The sequence below is a fragment of the Macaca fascicularis genome, chromosome 10 (assembly GCF_037993035.2).
Source record: "Macaca fascicularis isolate 582-1 chromosome 10, T2T-MFA8v1.1".
Taxonomy (NCBI): Eukaryota; Metazoa; Chordata; class Mammalia; order Primates; family Cercopithecidae; genus Macaca; species Macaca fascicularis.
In genome coordinates this window covers 94,149,966-94,165,453 of record NC_088384.1, presented here as the reverse complement: position 1 = coordinate 94,165,453, position 15,488 = coordinate 94,149,966, and the positions used below count along the sequence as shown (strand labels likewise).

General features: G+C 42.1%; 2 protein-coding genes across 9 annotated transcripts in view; one reads left to right on the top strand and one right to left on the bottom strand.

Moving 5' to 3' along the window:
- Positions 1–11,685, bottom strand: part of RPRD1B (regulation of nuclear pre-mRNA domain containing 1B) — a 93,039-nt gene extending 81,354 nt beyond the window's left edge. For 5 of the 7 annotated variants that reach the window (XM_045362964.3, XM_074005301.1, XM_005568974.4 and 2 more), the window contains exons 1-2: positions 11,332–11,685; positions 4,924–5,053 (exon numbers count right to left, since the gene is read on the bottom strand). In XM_045362964.3, coding sequence (XP_045218899.1) covers positions 4,924–5,053; positions 11,332–11,482 — 281 coding nt within the window. In that variant the 5' untranslated portion in view covers positions 11,483–11,685. The remainder of the gene's footprint in view (positions 1–4,923; positions 5,054–11,331) is intronic. The other 2 variants (XM_045362966.2, XM_074005302.1) reach the window with 1 other exon arrangement.
- A 302-nt stretch (positions 11,686–11,987) lies between these two features.
- Positions 11,988–15,488, top strand: part of TTI1 (TELO2 interacting protein 1) — a 50,377-nt gene continuing 46,876 nt past the window's right edge. For both annotated transcript variants that reach the window (XM_005568973.5, XM_045362963.3), the window contains exon 1: positions 11,988–12,026. The gene's annotated coding sequence lies outside the window, so the exon portion shown is untranslated. The remainder of the gene's footprint in view (positions 12,027–15,488) is intronic.

The following is a 15,488-nucleotide window of genomic DNA, read 5'->3' as shown; positions in this document are numbered from 1 at the left end:
TTAACATACAATCTGTTTGCTGCAGATTCTCTATTCACTTAAAACAAGGAGAAACCATTATCATGAGAATAAATTCTTATCAAGGATTTAGTTAAAAAATAGGTGGGTATCACAACACACACACACCATCCACCATTCCTAGGGATACTTGGGACTCCATTCAGGCTAAGACTGGTTTTGTGTACAGTTTCAGGCACAATGGAAAATGTTCAAACCTGTTATAAACGCAAAACATTTTCAAAAGGCTTTTACTACTAAAGGCCAAAAGGGGGGTTCCAGTTTAATTAGTGAATGTAACTAACCAGGACAGATATTTCCTTGAGCATTGTGGCAAATCAAGGTTTTGCTAGATAAGTTTCAAAGTTATAAATAAAATATTCAAGAAATCTTTCTACTGATTAGGTTTTGAAGGAAGTAGCTCCAGTGAAATGGAAGTCACTTTGGTATTTGGAATCAGACACAACCAAGGTAATAAAGCCATTATATAACAGAAAGAGCAGTATTTTCAGTATACTGTATACAGTATACAATAACTCCAATCTAAACTGAGAAATCTTTAAATGGAAAAAAAGACTAAACCATCTTTGCCATCAATCTATGAATAAAGTGGAAGATGGCAATAATTACATACACAACTTATTACACTGAACACTTAGTATTTTAATTCTGATTAATTAAAATTCAATCCCTTCATTTTTCAATATAGATAGCAAAACTGACCTTTGAGAGTGAAAAATGTGTATGACACACACAAACAGAATTGCTGCTTGACGTGTCAGCTGGACACCTGAGGCCCTGCTAAGCCAGCCTTGGGGGCCTTTTCTTCCTCCACAGTTCTACGGCACTTTTTCAGTACAACCACGGTAATTTGTACAACTCTGTCTTATCCCATGCACAGCAGGCCTATGGTAGGCCTACTAAGGGCAGGAATTCTAAGTATTCCCTACACTTCCAACAGTACCTCATGTAAAGCTGGTTCAGAAAAGAGTTAACATAGAAGGCCAGACTGCCACCCTTAGGGAAGTGCTTGGCTAGCGTCTGGGAACTTGGGATTTCAGAGTGTCCCTACCATTTCCTAACTGGTAAGGGTGGTTTACTGGGCCTAAATTGTTTGTGCAAGCAATACAGTTCTTAACGAACACCTGATTTACTTCTGGGAGCCTAGAATTTTGGCAGAGGGTGTCTACATGACCAATCCGATAAAAACTCTGGGCACGGAGTCTTTAATGAGCTTTCCTGGTAGGTTACACGTCATACACATCACAACTCAGTGCTGGAGGAATTAAGTGTGTTTGTGTAATCGCACTGAGAGGAGACTCAGAAGCTTACACCTAGAGTGCTCCAGTCTGCTGCAGGCACTGCATGCACATCACCCTCTGCTGCTGCTGCTTTGGATCCTTTAGCTATAATGAATCACTGCCATGACTATGACTACATGATGAGTCCTGTGAGACCTTCTAGGGAATCACCAAACCTGGGAGTGGTCTTGGGGCCCACAACAATAAATAAACATCATGTGGGTAACTCCCAAATTTATGTCTCCAGAAATCAATTCTCTACTGAGCTTCAGACTATTTTATCCACCTACCTATCTGGCATCACTCCTTGGAATATTCACTAGCCATCTCATACTCGGCCTGGTCAAAACAAAACTCGTGATTTCCTCCACCAAATCTTTTCCCCAATCTTCACTTCAGTAAAGGGCACCATCACTCATTCACTTACGTCAAAAGCTAGAAATCATCTTAGATTTCTCTTTTCACTACCAGCTCCCACTCAACACCTATAAATCCTATCAGTTTCACACTGGAGAGGTGGGGATCCTCCCACGAATGAAGCATTCAATAAATGGAAGCTATTAGTATCTTCCCATTGCTTCTGGGTCCTAGCCAATGTCACCTCTAGCCTGCACCACAGCAATATCCTCCAAACTCACGTCCCCGCCCCTCCCTTGGCCTTTACAATCCATCCCTCCACACTAAGCCACTTTTAAAGAGGGATCTTTTAAAAATGTATGTTGGAATATATCATTCCCCTGCTTAAAACTCTTCAATGACATCCCATCAGAAAAAAATCCTAACTCCCAAGTCTCACAGGGTGTACGTGACTGGTGCCTGTCCACCTCTCAGACCTCATCTGGATGCCACTTTTCCTTTGCACACTATGTTCTAACCACACCAGCCTTCATTCTGTTTCTCTTAGCAGGCCAAGATTATTTCTGCCTTAAGTTTTTCTTAATAGCTGCTCCTGCTTCGCACGATTACCTCAAATGTCATTTCCTTAGAGGCCTTCCTGAACCACACTGCCAGCAAGAGATCCTACTCTAGAACATCACTCTATTTTACTATGTCTGTATTATCCTGCTCTGAAAGTATCTTGCTCATTTACTTGTCTTCGCCTGCCTTGTTCATTGCTGCTCCCCCAGTGTCTGGATTCATACTTGGCATATAGAAGGCACTCCAATACATATTGAATGAAAAATGACATGGACAGCTGTCTCCTCACTGGGAAGAAAACAAGGCACTTGCATGAAAAAAAGTTTGCAGTCTGGTTAATTAAATTGCTATTCAAATCAAATCTATCCTATGAACTTGGCAGCTTTGTCAGACTTGAGAGTTTTTTTACTATTTGTTGGGGATGGAGGTATCTTTTATCATAAAGATATCCCTCATCAATTTAGTCAATAGTGACGGGTCAACTATCTTTGTTCATCAACTGGCCACAAAAAAAAGCATACAGAAAGTATATGTTAATTAGGCTACTCCTACTGTGGACAAGCTGCATCACAGTTGAAGCAGAGATGTTGGACTTTCTGTCCTAATAATGGGGTATAAGAAAGGAGATTGGAAACATGGGTATCCTGAATATAATATCCAAGCAGGATCTTAAAAGAACCAGAAGAAAGCAAACAGAAAGGAATTTGGGCTATTTTATTGAGAAGGACCAGGTTTATCTTCCCTGCACTGCCACTGAATCTGCCAAGATACCTAAAACCTGGCTAGTTTTTAAGGTGTTCCCAAGTGAAAAGGAATTTTTAACCCTGGTATTGCCCACCCCCTTTTCCATCCCTTTCTATTTACTTTTTGGTTTCAGAACAGCTAAAGATTACAGATTGTTTGTTTGTCTGTTTGTAATTTAGAGACAGGGTCTTGCTCTGTTACCAAACCTGGAGTACAGTGGTATAATTATAGCTCACTACAGCTTTGAACTCCTGGACTCAAGCAATCCTCCTGCCTCAGCCTCCCAAGTAGCTAGGACTACAGGTGCATACCACCATGCCTGGCTAATTTTTAAAAAGTTTTTTGTAGACACAGGGTCTCACTATGCTGCCCACGCTGAAATTTATAAATAAAACTGTTATGTTTACTATCGCTACAAGAAATCATTCCAGCCAATTCCCTAGACCAAACCTCTTCCATAATGAGTTAACATTAATTAACTCATTTAACAAATATTTACTGAACACCTACTCTGTGTCAGGGCAGACCATACTGTTGCCCAGCTCCTGGGACACCATTTACGTGGAGGCTATATAAATGGTATTCCTTCAAGCTACATAACTAAGCAGCTCTGTGCCAGACACTTTACTAGGTGCCTGGAATATAGGAAAAAACAAATGATCTAATGAATGAGCAAAGAATGTGGAACAGGCATTGTACTATGTACTTTTAAACATACTGTCTGTCTTTACCCTCCCAACAACTCTTAGGAGATAAGTGGTACCCTCCCCCTTTTAGCCAGTTAGGAAATTTGGGTTCAAAAGTTAAGTAACACATCCCAGGTCACTCACATAGTGTCTGAGGCAGAGTTACCATCAATTTCTAAGAAATTGTGAATTAAATCTCATCAAAGCAAGAAAATCTGTCTATTTCAGATAGCTCCTCTAGTAGTCTGTTCTAAGCTTACTCTGTTATGAAGATGCAGTATTTTTTTCAAGTTAATAACACATTTTCCTACTTCAGTGTCCATGCTGATCAAAAGGTGAGCCAGTTATGTAGCTGACCAACAAAAACCATGTTTTTCATCTCTACAAAGCTAGGCGTCATTTCTTTCTCTTGGATTTCTAATTTTATTCCTTCAAACTTTTCAAATCCTGTAAGGAAAGCAGGACTTCATTTCTCATTTAAGGCCTTTCACTATATTTTAGACCTAATAACAATTTATGTTTAACCTACTAGTCTCCCCATTCATGTTTCCCAATTCCTTTTGCAAATATCTGTTTATATATTTACCTATAAACATAATATTCTAATGAATGATAGCTTTTCTTTGCTTTTCCTGGGCACCTAATTTGAGCCTACAGAAAGCTTTTGTTTTCATATGAAGTAATTTATAAGACTTTTAATCCAATGTATGCTTTCTATGGTATTAGTTATGTGTGTGCCACTCCTCTCCACCACAAAACACAATAGCATCAGGCTTAATACAAAATAGCCAGATCAAACACCTACTTTCCACACTAATAATTACTATTATTGCAGTTACAGTAATGACTACTATTTTTAGTAAACTAGACATCTAGAAATCCAGAAGGAAATAAAAAGGAAGGCATTTGGCAATTAATCACTTGCTATTACATTACTAAAAGGTTCCCTTACTAGTTAGCTTTGTTTTTTAATCATAAGCTAATGAGACAACTCAACCAAACCAAGGAAAATATCATAACCAAGAAATAAATTCAAAAAATGAAAATGAATATATCTAGAAGAAAAGATATGCCAGGCTGAATCTCTTAAATGTATCAGAGTGTTTACATGTCTCGATAGTTCTTGAGGGCTCAACAAAACACAAAACCACAATTTGGCCTCCACAACTCTCTGTAAAGTAGGAAGTTGTCAATTTACAAAGGCTATCACAGAAAAAAAACCAAAAAGGTGGAAAAGGTAATGAATTTAAAAACAAATCCAAAAACAGACAACATACCTGGCAACATGAGAAAAAGCATCCACAAGGACAGATTCAAATTCTCTAGTGAATTCAGGTCCTTTCCTTTTACTGTTCTGGATGACATCATTCGCTAAATACAGAAAAGTAAGCTTTCTATTTGATTTGGCTGAAAAAAAGAAAAGAAAAGAATTTAACTTACACCAAAGAAATTCTCAATTCACAATTCTTTTGCTGGGCTGCTCCTAAAAAAAACATTAAGACAAGTATTTTCTACCTGGGGGGGTCAAGTAGATATGTTTAAAAAGACAACCTAAGGAATAGGTTTGGGAATACCGTTTTGGAAAAGAAAAAGAAAAACAATGGGCCATCTTCATTTCTGTGTTGTTTAAACCAGGGTAATTAATTGATAGTAAAAATTAAGATAATCCAAAGAGAATTCCTAAAGGATAAGCAGTCAATATTAATGTTAAAACTAAGGCTTTTATTTATTGCAAAAATGAGCAATTTCTAACTCACTTTTAATTATCAAATATTCCAGAATGAAAGACTGAGTTGGCCAGATGTGGTGGCTCATGCCTGTAATCTCAGCACTTTGGGAGGACAACATGGGTGGATCGTTTGAGGTCAGGAGTTTGAGACCAGCCTGGCCAACATGGTGAAACCCTACCTCTACTAAATATACAAAAATTAGCTGGGTGTGGTGGTGGGTGCCTGTAGTCCCAGCTACTCTGGAGGCTGAGGCAGGAGAATCGCTTGAATCCAGGAGATGGAGGTTGCAGTGAGCCGAGATTGCACCACTGCACTCCAGCGTGGGCGACAGAGCAACACTTTGTCTCAAAAAAAAAAAAAAAAAAAAAAAAGACTGAGTTAGGTTTCAATTTTAAAATGGTTTCACCGGGCGTGGTGGCTCATGCCTGTCATCTCAGCACTTTTGGAGGCCAAGGTGGACGGATCACCTGAGGTCAGGAGTTCGAGACCAGTCTGACCAACATGGAGAAACCCCGTCTCTACTAAAAATACAAAATTTGCCTGGCATGGTGGCGCATGCCTGTAATCCCAGCTACTCAGGAGGCTGAGGCAGGAGAATAGCTTGAATCCAGGTGGTAGAGGTTGTGGTGAGCCTATATCATGCCATTGCACGCCAGCCTGAGCAACAAGAGTGAAACTCCATCTCAAAAAAAAAAAAAAAAAAGGTTTCTTGTAATTTTGCTCCTAAACTGAGAATTTCTCTGATACTCCAATAACCATAATCAATAATACAGAAGAATCTCTAGGTGCACCAATAGATATTAGCTCAAATACAAGTATACATTAACACTACATTCTTAATGAAAATTTACACACATGTTAAATCTAGATATGCAAAATTAGGGCTTTCACAAAAACCGTAATTCTCTCTTATTTATGTGAAATGTGGTTATATTCACTATTACTTTATATGTATCATACGTTAAAGCATAAAAACCTCATGCAACACGTCTGAGTTACAGTTGCTTTGGGGAACATTACTGAATTTCCTGGCTTCTATGCACATAATTTCTCAACTATAAAGTTACATCACTATGATTTTTGGTCCCAGTTTTCTTTTAAAAGAAATAAAGAAGAACATAATTAGATGTTTCAAAACACAGAGTTTTCTCCAGCGCTAAAGTACCTGAAAAACACAAGCTCTTTATTAATCTTAACACACCTGAGTAGTCCTTGCTCTATTTCTCTCTGAAACCAGTTTTTGAAATGTACAAATCATGTATACGTCTGACATAGCAGGCATAAGATCTGACATTTTAAAACGTAGCTACAGGAGGCTGGGCACAGTGGCTCACGCCTGTAATTCCAGCACTTTGGGAGGCCGAGGCAGGTGGATCACCTGAGGTCAGAAGATTCAAGACCATCCTGGCTAACACAGTGAAACCTTGTCTCTACTAAAAATACAAAAAATTAGCCAGGCATGGTGGTGACCACCTGTAGTCCCAGCTACTCAGGAGGCTGAGGCAGGAGAATGGCGTGAACCCGGGAGACAGAGCTTGCAGTGAGCCGAGATCACGCCACTGCACTCCAGCCTGGGCGACAGAGTGAGACTCCGTTTCAAAAAAAAAAAAAAATACAAAAATCAGCTGGGCGTAGTGCCAGGTGCCTGTAAACCCAGCAACTCGGGAGGCTGAGCTGGACAAATCACTTGAACCCGGGAGGCGGAGACTGCAGTGAGCCGAGATCGCGCCACTGTACACCTGGGCGACAGAGTAAGAGACTCCGTCTCAAAAAAAAGAAAAAAAAAAAAAGAAAAAAAATTAGCTACAGAAGAATAACCCAAGTTAAAAACAAGATTTTAAAGGCATATTACAGTTTAAACTGATGAAACTGATGTCTTAAATGCTCATAAAATTAAATATGGATACCCTGAATTGTTTTAACCTTTTGGTAATAGCCTAGTTTAGAAGGCCAACTGATAATACTAGGAACCTGGCGCTTTCTTCAACTGTTCCAATTATTATTCAAAAGCAGAACAAAAGTGTCAGTAGTTACAATACCTACTGTTGCTACAAAGGTATGATATGATTACGGCAAATCGCGCTTTTTTGTTAAAGCAAACCTTGCTCTGCAAAGTTGATGTAAGTGAAACTACCACACCTGTAATCCCATGCAAGTTAGCAGATTCAAAAGCAAAACAGAACTTCAACAAAGCAAACTTCATTAAGTGGAGCTTTAAAATTCCATACATTTTATGTTAAAAAACCTAGAATCCGTATTGTAAAATGTCAATGCGGACATTCAAGACCTGATATACTTTTCAGTAGACAAACAAGGTATCTAAGGGCCTTGAGAGCCAACGTTTTCACTGTTTACAATGCCAATTAATTTTCATCACCCCAGAACTTAACAATGGGGATTTATTTACATATTCAACATCCTCAACAGTCAACATAAGCACCATGTGTGTCAAAGTGATATGACAAAACCCTAGAGCTCCTGAGCACACAGTCACAATACACACAACATGCACACCCTCCATTGCAATCCTGGGGGACAACTCACTTGTTCAGATTTCCTAGATGACAGAAACAGGTCCTTTCACCCACTACCCATGCCCACTCCAAACTGGTCAAACTAGTTGTTGAGTAAAATTTAAACAACTGGTTAATCAAAACTTTTTACTTGTTGACTGGTTTTGGCATCTAGAGAAAGTCTTAAAGTAATTCTGGGATAAAAGCCCATTTACCTATACTCAGGCCAAGATACAAAACACCATTAAAAATACTCATTTAGGAGCACTTTACACCAAACCTATTCCATAAAGAAGGGGAGACATTCTACTTAGAACGGAGCTCAAATGGGATAAATTAAGAATTATTCCTAGAAAATGGAAAGATAACACATCAGGAATAGAAGTATTTAAGCAAGAAAAAAGTTAATTTTTGTAAATCTCATATGTTTTGAAGGCAACTCAGAGACAGTCTGTGAGCATCTCAGCTAGGAAAAATGACTTCACCCTAGATAGAACCTACAGGGCTAATCAATCTGAACATTAGGGCACAGAATCCTTTTCCTTTAGTGTGGGGGCATTTTCAGTTCAAGAAAGCAGCATGGATATTTGGAAGCTAGGTCTTGATGCTTGGAAGAGCATCTTTTTTTAACTCTGCACTGTCCAGTAAGTTAGCCACTAGCCACGTGTGGCTACTGGAACACCTGAATTGTAGCTGGTAAAAATTGGTAACTAAATTTTCAATTCTATCTACTTAAAACTTTAGTTCCTTAGTCACACATTTTAAGTGCTCCATAGCCACATATGCCAAGTGGCTACCTGTTGGATGGCACAGATAGAAAACGTTGCTATTATCACAGAAGATTGTATTAGATAGCGCTGTTTAGATCCTTCGTTGTTATCATAGAAAGTTGTATTGGATAGCGCTGTTTAGATCCTTTACCCAACCATGAATATTCTATCAGAGACCATGATTTAATTCCTATTTTTAAACTATGTAACAGGCACCAGGCTATATCTTGTGGTGTTACAAATAAACAAGAAGGTCTAGTTTCTCCCTCAAAACATAATCTAATGACAAAGATGTAACCAGTTCAAATGAACAGCTAGTAGGAACAAATCAAATGCTAAACTGGTATGACGGGTGGAAGGCACTCATTAATTCTAATAAATGAAAGCACTACAGTTTGGTTGGGGTCAGGTGACCACCTTCACTTATTAAATGCACCGAGACACAGAGTACTTGAAAAAGAACACATTTTGGCATCAGGCAGCCCTGGGCTCATGTCCTAGCTATATGTCTCTGGACAAGGCATTTAATCTCTCTATACCTTTATCATCTCATCTATAAAATGAGGATAATAATGCTGGCCTACTTGCAACATAAGGCTCTACCATATAAGATTAGGGATAACGGAGCTTCATACTCAAATGTACTCTCTAATTTGCTTTTTTTCAGTAACTCAACTAGCGTGAGGTGAAGAATCAAGAAAGAGTCACGAAAGAAGTGACACCTGGCTGCGCGCGGTGGCTCACGCCTGTAACACCAGCACTTTGGGAGGCCCAGGCGGGAGGATCACGAGGTCAGGAGATGGAGACCATCTTGGCTAACACGGTGAAACCCCGTGTCTACTAAAAATATAAAAAATTAGCCGGGCGTGGTGGCGGGCATCTATAGTCCCAGCTACTGGGCAGGCTGAGGCAGGAGAATAGCGTGAACCCGGGAGGCGGAGCTCGCAGTGAGCCGAGATTGTGCCACTGCACTCCAGCACGGGCAACAGAGCGAGACCCCGTACATTCACTTGAGACGGACTTTAACTGCCTTTTGAGGTCCCACCCAATAGAATTCTATACAGTGGCAATTCACATCTCAGCAGACTCTACAAATAATTTCTGAATGGCACACTGGGGTACATGAAGAAGGCCCCATAAACTCCAGGCTCTACCTCTCCCCGCAACTGCCCGAAAGGCTGCGGGGATCCCTATCTTAGTACAGTATGCAATACTTGGAGGGTCCCTGCTAAAGGGCTAGAACTGGGTCTTCTAAAAAAAATCATGGATTTTGGTGTTTGCCAGCCTGATGTAGTCTGAGCCTCAACAGTTCAAAACCCTTGAAAATACCACTTAGCCACTTCAGTTTCCTCGCCTGTAGAGCAGGACATCTGTGGTGTCCTCAACTCACCGATAGCAGAGAATACTTGTAAAGCCACTTCCTTTGCTATAAAGGCCTACCACATATAGGGTGTCCGGAGCAGCTCGGAGCTTCATTTCTTCAGTCTTCCATTATGAAACTCATCAGGGAGTGCAGGTGCCCATCTTTCCCCACCAGACCGTAAGCAACTTGAAGGCAAAGACCATGCCTCACAGTGAGTGAGTAATCAAAAGTCTCATCTCACCATAATCTGTTGAATGCCTACAATGTGCCTGACCCCGTGCTAAATGTTCATTTGGATTATCCTGTTTACTTCTCACCACGAGATGAGTCTCAATTTTTCCTCTTCTGCAAAGTTCCTACTTTATAGGGCTTCAATAATTTTTTTTGATGGCAATGTATGTAAAGATATCAGTACTGCACTTCGCATGTAATAAAGACATAGTAAGTATCGATTATCCATTCTGTAGATAAGAAAATGAAGGGACAGACAGGTTAAGTTGCTGGGGTCAGTAAGGCGGCAAAGTCAGACTTAAATTCTAGGCAGTTGGCAGAGGCAACACGCTATAAGTGTCCAAGCCAGTGCCTGGCACATAACAGACTGAGTTCAATGAATGTCTGTCAGAACCTGAGCAGGCCCTGAAATCAATGACAGCTGCATGAGAGGAGAGGAGAGGTAAGGTCTGGGTCGGGTGGCTCCTTAACCTAAGACGGGAAAGACTATCTACTTCACAGGGCTGTTCTAAGGACTGAGTGTGAGGATATATATACAAAGGTCTTAGGATAGTGACTGGTATGGAGTAAAGGCTTTGTAGGGGGTAGCTATCCTTGCCTCCCTCTTACAGATGAGAAAACAGAGACACAGGGAGATGAAGAAACTCTCCCACTATTATTCAGCTGGCAAGTCGCTGAGCCAGCCAGCACTCGATCTGCGGAGTCTAACTCCGGAGCCCACTGGCTTTTACTCCAAATACCCAGCACTGGGCCTGACGTGCTAGGGCCAGTGCGGCGCTGAATGCAGCCGAGATAATAACAGCCACAGATGTCAGGCGGAAACTGAAGGGAAAATGGCTTGATGAACTCTAAGTCTGGACACCTGAGTCCCAGTCCGTGGAACCTCAGACAAGTACCTTAAACCTTCCCGGACCTCAGTTTCCTTCTTCGAGAAATGGGGCTAACCTTGTCTCCCATCTCAGAAGCTCGATCAGGCCTGGAAAGCAAGGCTCAATGAAGAGGCTTAGAAGGGCCTAACGTGTGGGTGGGCGAGAGGACAACCCGGGGACCGTCCAAGGGGTGGGGAGTTGGTGTTTACCTTTGCGGAGCTCGCGGTGCCACACGGAGACGATGGGTCCCGCGTGCTTGCGGTGGTGGATGAGCCAAAGGGACAGGGTCTGCACGCTCTGCTGAGAGTTGCTCAGCTCCGAGAGCTTCTTCTCCAGCGCCGACTCAGAGAAGGAGGACATGGTGGCGGCAGTGAGGCCCGGCAGGGAGCGGCCTGGGCCGCCCAGTGCGGCGGGAAGAGCGACGGCACGAGGCCGGGACCTCACCTGACAGGCTGCGGGACTTTTTACCGACTGACAGACGGCCAGGGGGGCAAGGAGGGGGAGGGGATGGGTCTCCGCAGTAACAGCCGCCCGCGCCGCCGCCACAAGATGGCCACCCGACCTCTCACCCTACCGCGAGAGCGGGGTCAAAGGGCAAGGGCCAGAGCAGCTGGGCACCGAGAGGCGTCGGAGCTCTAGAAAACCGTCCCTTTGAAGGCGACGGCCTGTCTGAACCTCGCGCAGACGACTTCGAAGGAGACAGAGCGAGGGAAGGAACGTAGTTCCCCCGGCCCCCGGAAAGGGCCTTGACCGCTCAAGCCCGCACGCCTGCGCAGTGGATCTCGCCGGAACCCTTTTTCCCGCTCCCTCGGAACCTTTCTGGCGCGGTACGGCGCGCTACTTAGCGCGTCACTTCCGGCGAGGCAGAGGAGGCGGGAGAGTGAGGGAAAGGCTGGAAGACGAGGTAAGGGAAGAGTGGCGGGAACCAGAGGGAGCCCAACAGCTGGGACCCCGTAGAGGGGTATCCTGAGGGGACACTGAGGCTGAGAGATCATGATATGGGTATGGGAGGGGGGTTTCCTTTCTAATCTGGCGGGCCCCAGGCCGCACCTTTCCTCCGTACGTGTTCGGTTCTCTGGCTGTCCCCAAAAACACTTAGTTTTGGTTCTTCCAAGCCACCCACGTGCCCTTTTCATGCCTCCAGGCCCTGGCGCTCGTTCTCTCTCCGAAAGTGACATCCCCTTTCTCACCTGGTGAGCTCCTACTCAGCCTTCCGGAGCACCCTTTAATGTCCGATTCTGACCTTTTAGTCTGTAACAGCGCCGTCATGAAACACATTTGGGCTCTCAGCTCTTAAGTGGGTTCTCAGGGTGTTATTACATGCTGCTCTTGCCTTCTGGGGGTCCAGTTGACTTTTTCGAACTTAAGTGAGGTGTTAACTTTAGGGAAAAGGTGGAGGGAACTAACTTACCCTTCCCAATGTGTCTGCTGACCTCATGTTAAGACACGCTATTTGAGGCCTGGCGCAATGGCTCTTGCTTGTAATCCCAACCCTTTGGGAGGCCGAGGCGAGAGGATAGCTTGAGGACTGGGGTTCAAGACCATCCTGGGTAACATAGCGAAAATTAGCCAGGCATGGTGACGCTCACCTGTAGTTCCAGCTACGCGAGAGGATCCCTTGAGCCCAGGAGTTAGAGGTTACAGTGAGCTGTGGTCGTGCCACTGTACTCCAGCCTGGGCGACGGAGCAAGACTCTTGTCTGAAACAAAACAAAACACTCTGTGAGACTCTAAACCTTGACCCTTTTTTTTTTGAGTGTTTAAATCCCAGTTATCAAAGCAGGAGAGAAATATCTTTCTTACTGCCACAGGGGTGATGGTAGGGAGTTAAGTTATAGACGTAAGAGAGTTTTAAAATTTCGTGATCGTGGTATAACTTCCTAGTTGTGGGCAGACTGTAGTTTAGGAGACGTTCTTCTAATTGATACCTGCTTTTGCTCTTATTGCACTGTATTGCAGTTCTTTGCTTACATGCTTTTACCCCTCCTCCAGACTAGAATCATAATCATAGCTAACACAGTGAGAGGTTACAATGTGCTAGACACAGTTCCCACACAGTAACTCATTTAATCCTCACAACAAAGCTATGAGGTATTATATTATCCCCCTTTTGACAGCTTAGGAGAGGTAAAGAGAGGTTAGGCTCAGAGAGGTTAAGTGACTTACCCAAGATCACTTTACTAAGATTTGAGGAAGGGGCTGCAACTTAGCCATCTTTTTGGCTGCAGTTCCTGATTTATCAAGTGAGTTAGTGTAAAAGAGGTGAATAATCTAAAATCATACAGTGAGTATCTAGTCATAACTGAGGGCTTTTGTGTCAAAATTTAGGTCTTCTTTCCATATTAAGTAACAGTGTCATATGCTGAGCGCTTTTATACCAAGTCACTGTCTGTTAAGCAGATTACATACTTTTTAAATTTAATTCTTACATCAGTCTTAGGAGTTGAGATTATTATTACAATCACTATTTGATAGACCAGAAAACATAAAGCATGGTTAAGTACCCTATGTACTTGGACATAGATAGGAAATAGCAGAGGCAGGAGTCAACCCAAATTCTTGATTCCTGAACCAATAGTTTATTCATTCATTCAGCAAATAATTTTTCACCACTTACATCCAAAGCACTTTTCTAAGCTAACAGACAAAATCCATGTCCTCGGGAACTTACCTTCTACTGAGAAAGACAGAAAACCAAACATGCAAGTTTAGAATAAGTCAGAAAGTGGTAAGTAACTTCAATAAAAATCAAGAAGGTAAGGAGGATAAGGAATGTGTATGTGTAGGTGGGCAGTCTTTTATGCTTCTCGGAGAAGGCTTAATTGATGAGGTGACGATTCAGAGAACAAGCCATATGCCATGGTTCCAGGAAGAGGGAAAACCAAGGTTATACCACTTTTGGCTTTTGGAGGAACAGCAGAGAGGACAATAAAGCTGGAGTGATATGAACCAGAAGGGTGGCTGGAAATTAACTCAGAAAAGTAGAAAGGGACTGCATCACATGGGGACTTGTAGGCAATAACGTAGACTTAGATGTTACTCTGAATGAAATGAAGTCCATTGGGCAGTTTTGCACAAAGAAGGAGCATTGTGGCTATTAGGTAGAAAATAAGACAGTAAGGGTGCAAAGGTAGAAGCAGGAAGAACCAGTCTGGCAGCTGTTGTAGTAACGGTGAAAGGATAACTCAAACCAGGGTTGTATCCGTGGAAGTGGTAAGAAAGGGACAGTTCTGGGGATATTTTAGAGGAAGAGGTAACAGGATTTGCTGATAGATTGGATGTGGGGTGTGAAAGACATATGAGAGTTCAGATAGCTCCAAGGGTTTTGGCCTAAGCAACTATAAGAATAGAGCTTCCATTTACTGAATTACAGAAAAGAGTTGGTTTGGGGAGTAAGAGCAAGCATTTGTATTTGGACATGTCCATTTGGAAATGCCTATCTGCGTATAGATGTCTAAGGGGCAGTTGGGTTTATGGGTCTAGAATTCAAGGAAGAGAGATCTGGGCTAGAGATAAAAATGCGAGAGTCGTAACAGGGAATAAGGTGTAAAAAGAGACTGAGTCCTAGGACACTTCAATATACAGAGGTCTGAAAGATGAGGATGATAAGATTATGTGATTTTTCTTAAGCTTGTTAATAGCTTGTTAATATTAACTACTCTAATTGATTTTCAAATATTGAGCCAGCCTTTCATCTCTGAAATATACCCCACTTTATCATGGGGTGGGTGTGGGGGGTGTGTGTGTGTGTGTGTGTATTCTACATACTGCTGAATTTCCTAATATTTTGTTTAGGATTTTTGCATCTATATTCATGAGAGAAATTGGTCTATAGATTATTTAAATTTTTGTATTGCCTTTGGTTTGGCATCAGGATAATACTGGCTTCATAAAATGGATTGGAAAGTGTTTCTTCTTTTTCTGGAAGAGTATGTGCAGAATTGGTGTGAATTCTTCATTAAATGTTTGGTGGAATTCTCCAATGAAACCATCTTGGCTTGGAGATTCCCTCCTTCACTCCTCGCTTCCCTCCATCCCTCCCTCCTTCTTCCTCCCTCCCTCCCTTCCTTTGCTTCTTTCTTTTTTTTCTGGAGTTTTTAAGTGACAAATTCAGTTTCTTTAAAAGTTATAAAGCTGTTAAAAATAATCTCTTTCATATGGTGGTTGTGTTTTTTGAGGAATTAACCACTTCATCAAAGTTGTCAAATTTATATGGGTAAAGCTATTTGTGGTATTCCCTGTCTTTGTTTTCTGTTGCTTATAACAGAATACCTGAAACTAGGTAATTTATAAAGAAAAAGGATGTATTTCTTACAGTTATGGAGGCTGAGAAATCCAAGGTCAAGGGACCACATCGGGTAAAAAAC